A 4,958-nucleotide genomic window follows, 5' to 3' on the forward strand; every position below is an offset into this window, starting at 1 on the left:
CGTTCCCTTGCTGTTCGAATTCACTCCTTGGACTACTTTCCGAACTTCCGGTCGGAGTGGAAGTTACAACATTTTGATTTAAAGCAACGACGGGAGTTCACTCGCTGTGAAGGTAACTTTCTCCATTCGTTGTTGTTCGACTTAGTTCCACGGACGACATAGCTCACGTTCCCTTTCGGTCGGATCGGAAGTTACAACATTTTGATCGGAAGCAACACGAGAGTTCACTCGTTGTGAAGGTGCCTTTCTCCGTTTCGTGCGCCTCTTCGGCCAAATCCCATAAATAAGTGTGAAACAGGGTCATTCTCGGATTTCCGAGTCAACCTGAACTTGACTCGGAATTCGAAACAGGTCGAAAATCAAGACCTGAACCTGACCCGTTTCAGGTTTGGGTTGACCCGAACCTGAAATTTTCGTGTCGAGTTTTGAGGTCATGTCATATATTGACACCCCTAGCCTAAGATAATTATTTATTACATGATAAAAAATTACAAAAAGAAATGTCTTTTATTCTAAGCAAAATTTGACTCAGAAGATTCTAAGCCTTTCTTTCTCTCCATGATTAGTGAAGAAAGGATGGAGAACTTATTTCAAACTTAAACCCAATGATAATCAAGGCGTAACTGCTAATATTTGAACTTGCATGCATTGAGGATCGGAGGTGGATGAAGAAGTAATCAAAGGGGAGGATATTTAATTAGAAAGAGTGAAAACCACCTATCACATAAAGATCAAATTCAGCTAAAATATTCTGAACCACACCAGCAATAATGACAGTATTATTCACACATTTACAACAGTAATTCCTCGTACAAGCTTCAGTACCCTAAATTAATTATAGCTGAACCAAACTCCATGCAGTAAATGAGACTATTGATCATACCCGAGCTCATAATCTTGAATGACCACAGTATCTGGCTGAAGAACAGAAGCCGAATCCCACGAACTGGACGGAAATTTCTCCTCGAATTCGTTGCTTTCCCACCAGTCAATTGCCTTCTGCTCATCATTCATGATTCCTTTCAAGCAATCCACTTGTGTGAGTTGGTAATTCTCCTTATAGCCATATAGCAGGTTCTGGAAATCGGCCTCAGGGTTATTGGAATATGAAGAAGGAATTCCTATATTTTCCTGCGTGTTTGCAATCATAGAATTGATAATGTCGTTTTGCTGGAAATCCTTCAATGGTGATGCAGTAGTGGCAATGGAATCAGTACTAATGTTTATGGTTTGCAAGAGCTTATTATTGGGCCAAAGGGATGTAGTGTTATAGAAGGAGAAGGGACTGTGTAGACTTTGGAGCTGAATATGAAGCTGCAACCTTTCCAGTGCTGATGCTGTTAGGGTTTGTGGGCATTCATTAGGGTTAGAGTTGACACCCTCATCTTTAAGTTTAGGGTTAGCGGCAGCTAACTGACGGAACTGCGATGGTGGAAGGTCTCTTCTCCGGCCAAGAAGCTTCTTCTTAAGCCTAGTGTTCCAGTAATTCTTGATGTCATTATCAGTTCTTCCTGGAAGCTGAGCTGCTATGATTGACCACCTGTTCATAGGGTTAGATTTCTGTATTATATTGAATTAGCTAGCTTTAGACTTACATGGGAGATATTTAGACGAGTATACCTCACAAGTTATTTTATGCACTTAATTGGCTTGTATATATTGGTGAAATTAACATTTTGCTAGATCAAAATATTTACCAAACGTGTAAGAAGTTTGGAGCTTATATCATATATAAATTATGGTTGTAAAAATTAGAATTTTGAAGAGTTATGTACGTCTACCTGCTGCCAATACTAATATAGAGGTTGCATATGATGCGATCTTCCTCTTCTGAGAAGCCACCATGCCTGATATTTGGCCTGAGGTAGTTTAGCCATCTTAGCCGGCAGCTCTTGCCACACCTCTTGAGACCTGAAATATTGACCAGTAATTTATCTGAGAAGCCAATTTCAAGTATCTTGTTTTGATATATTTTTGTTATTGTATATTTTCTTCATAATTTTTTATCATGATTTGGAAATAACTAAAATCACAGAGAGGGCTTAATTGATTTCAGCTTAACCTCTTCAAGATTTACATAACAGGTTAGCAAACAGATCTCTCATACAACTCATAATATCTTCCTTAATAACTCTTAAGCAAATCTAAATTTCATGGACTGATATCATAAGCTAAAACTCTTTAATTATTTTCCTCTTCCGCTTGATAGCTAACAAGAAATAAAGCTTTGAATTGCAAAAAAATCTAATTTTTATTGATAAAAACATCATAAGCAATAGGGAAAGCTGTTTCAGAAATTTCCTTTTATCTCCTTAGGTTGAATTAGAAAGCCACTAAAATTTCTAATTCATGTCTCTTAAATCAAAAGAAATGACAAATTAAGGATATAAATTAATATACCAATAGAGCTAAAGTTTGAGGTAGAATATTTACCAATTTTCTGAGGGAGAGCAATCCAGTTGTTACCAGTTCCATGTTCTTCTATGTAACTCTTGAGCTTCGCATCCTCCTCAGGAGACCAAGGTCCTTTCTTCACATTGGCTTTATCACAGCATGGAGCCCTACCCATTTTTCTCTCTCTGTCAACTCTTGAAGATTACTTCTCTTTCTAATTAAACACAAAACTCACTTTATAAATGCAATTATGTCTAAATAATGGAGAAGGAGAAGAAGACTTTGGTCTGTGAGAAGAACTGAGGAAGTGGCTGACCTTTATAGGGATAAGGACATTATAAGAGAAGGAAGTATTGTATGATGGGATGCATACGATAGATCAGAAATTTTAATTAGGTTTCTTAGATCTTACTCTAAAAATATAATATATAAAAAAAAAATCTTTAAAATAAATTTTAGAAAAAAAAAATATTTTAAGTCAACAGTGCTTAAAAAACAACGCATGAATTTATTTTTTAATGTCTATAATTTTTTTTTTTCATCATCTCTATAAGAAATTAAGCTGTTATATGGAAGATGTGACGGGTCAATATTGTATAAATATTTTTTAAAGAAGATATTGTTAAGCTTATGTTGACTTTTAGGTAATTAACCATTTTCCTTTCTCTTTAATATTTGTAAAACCTCTGCTAAATTAAATTATTTTTTTTCAATGGATATTGATTTTCGAATCGGTAGTAGAGAAAGGTCCACTATGGTCAGTTTACCGATTAGTGTTCCAGCATAATTATAAATTCGTTTGGGACTGTTTTTTTATTGATTCTTAAAGCTTTTTTTTATACAAAATTTTTAATTTTTGTATTAAAAAATTGCTTTAAAAAAATAAAAAAGCTGACCCAAATAGTCTGTATTTATCAGATTACCAGTAAGCTGATATAACAATTTTTTTAATTTTTTATTAAAAAATTGCTTTAAAAGAGAATAAAAAAGCTGACCCAAATAGTCTGTATTTTTCAGATTACCAGTAAGCTGATCATGGCAATAACTACTGCTTTCTAATCTCAATTTCTTTTAATAATTACCGACCTCTAAATTTATGCTATAATAAAAAAAATTAATTGCAATGAATAAGAAGGCTCTATTATTTAATTTACTAAATTATATATTTTATTTTAAACTGCCTAACACAAATGATTGATGATATTCTCCACATAGAAAACAAACTATTATAGGCCAACAATTTGCATGATCTCATGATTATTATTTTACGATTGTATGGGTGCTGATTGAGCCATACTTTAATTGTGGTGAGCAAATTATGGCCAAAAGCCTATTGCCCAACAGTAAATTGTTTAAGATAGAGAAAGCGTTTGAAGTATCTGACGATTTCTTAGGTTTTGTTTGTGACGGCTTTCTTAATGATTCTTAAAGCAGCTTTTTAGTATAAAATTTTAAATTTTTTTCACTATAAACCTACTTTAAGAAGCAGTAAAAAAGTCATCACAAACAAAACCTTAATCAGCATGAAATGTGCAAAGAGAAATAGGCTATACTCTTTGCTTTTTTTTTTTTTTACCAAATTATATTTTAACTTAAAAAAGGATTACAACAAGCTTAAAGACGGGACGAAAAAAAAAAAACTACAGAGATACAAAAAAGGGGGGTAACAACCCATCAGGCTCAGTATTTGGCAGAGGCTTCCAACTACTCCGAAGCCAGGCGCGGGCCATCCAGTTTGGAGTGAGAGCAGTAACGCACCAAGAAACCATCCCAAACTAGCAAGAAACGCACCACCAAAAGTTGCCACGAGCCATGGCTTAAGAGAAGTGAGCCCTAACCATATCATTGCCCACAAACCAACAATCGCATGCTCGAATATTAAACGAAGCTCTAGCAAAATAGCAACCACCACAATTAAAAAATAAATCATAGTGCCTTCCAACCAATGTAGCAACCCAAAGGAGAGAAACCGACGAATGACCCAAAACCCAGAGGAAGTAGCATGATCAATTTTAAGGGGTATACCAAACATGGAACCGAGTCCATGGAGAATCCTCGAGGCAAAGAGATGCGGTCTCAGATTAGGAAAAGAAACTCAAATAGGGATAGTATGAGATTCAAAATCAACATCAAAGGTAGGGGACCATTTGAAAATTTTCATGAAACAGTTGTTCACAAAGTAGGAGCGATGGGAAAAAACACGGCAGTAATCCATATCATTCTCAAGCTTGACAAGAACATGCTTAGGGTTAAGAACAGTGACCGAAAATACACTGTTGAATTTTAGATTAAAGAAAAATTTGTGAATCGCCTCAAGTGAAGGCCTATAAGTCGGAAATTTACCAACAAGCGTAAACTCGAAGGGAGCTGCAAGAGCCAGAACCTCCTCATCTGAAATCCAAAGTGATGGGCAACCCCCGAAAAGATGAAATTTTAAGGTCATGGAAATTGGAGCTCGAACAAGGAGAAGAACCCGCTAAAGCCTCTCGAAAAGATCGAGATGAGGGATTGCCTGTCAAAAAATTACGATCCCAAAGTCGTTCACCCTCCATAAAAATAAAAAA

General features: G+C 35.5%; 1 protein-coding gene across 1 annotated transcript; it reads right to left on the reverse strand.

Moving 5' to 3' along the window:
- Positions 1–870: 870 nt before the first annotated feature.
- Positions 871–2,569, reverse strand: LOC110114027 (transcription factor MYB36). The gene is made up of 3 exons (XM_020846775.2): positions 2,434–2,569; positions 1,782–1,911; positions 871–1,540 (listed from the first exon to the last, which is right to left on the reverse strand). Exons 1-3 carry the CDS (start codon positions 2,567–2,569, stop codon positions 871–873), a joined length of 936 nt encoding a protein of 311 aa, XP_020702434.1.
- Positions 2,570–4,958: the final 2,389 nt, after the last annotated feature.

This window comes from Dendrobium catenatum, unplaced genomic scaffold (genome assembly GCF_001605985.2).
Source record: "Dendrobium catenatum unplaced genomic scaffold, ASM160598v2 original_scaffold_194949, whole genome shotgun sequence".
NCBI lineage: Eukaryota > Viridiplantae > Streptophyta > Magnoliopsida > Asparagales > Orchidaceae > Dendrobium > Dendrobium catenatum.

Coding starts and splice junctions, on each gene's coding strand:
- LOC110114027 (XM_020846775.2), bottom strand. CDS start 2,569: ATGGGTAGGGCTCCATGCTGTGATAAAGCCAATGTGAAGAAAGGACCT. Junction 1,912..2,433: donor TGCTCTCCCTCAGAAAATTG/GTAAATATTCTA, acceptor TCAATATTTCAG/GTCTCAAGAGGTGTGGCAAG. Junction 1,541..1,781: donor TATATTAGTATTGGCAGCAG/GTAGACGTACAT, acceptor CCCTATGAACAG/GTGGTCAATCATAGCAGCTC.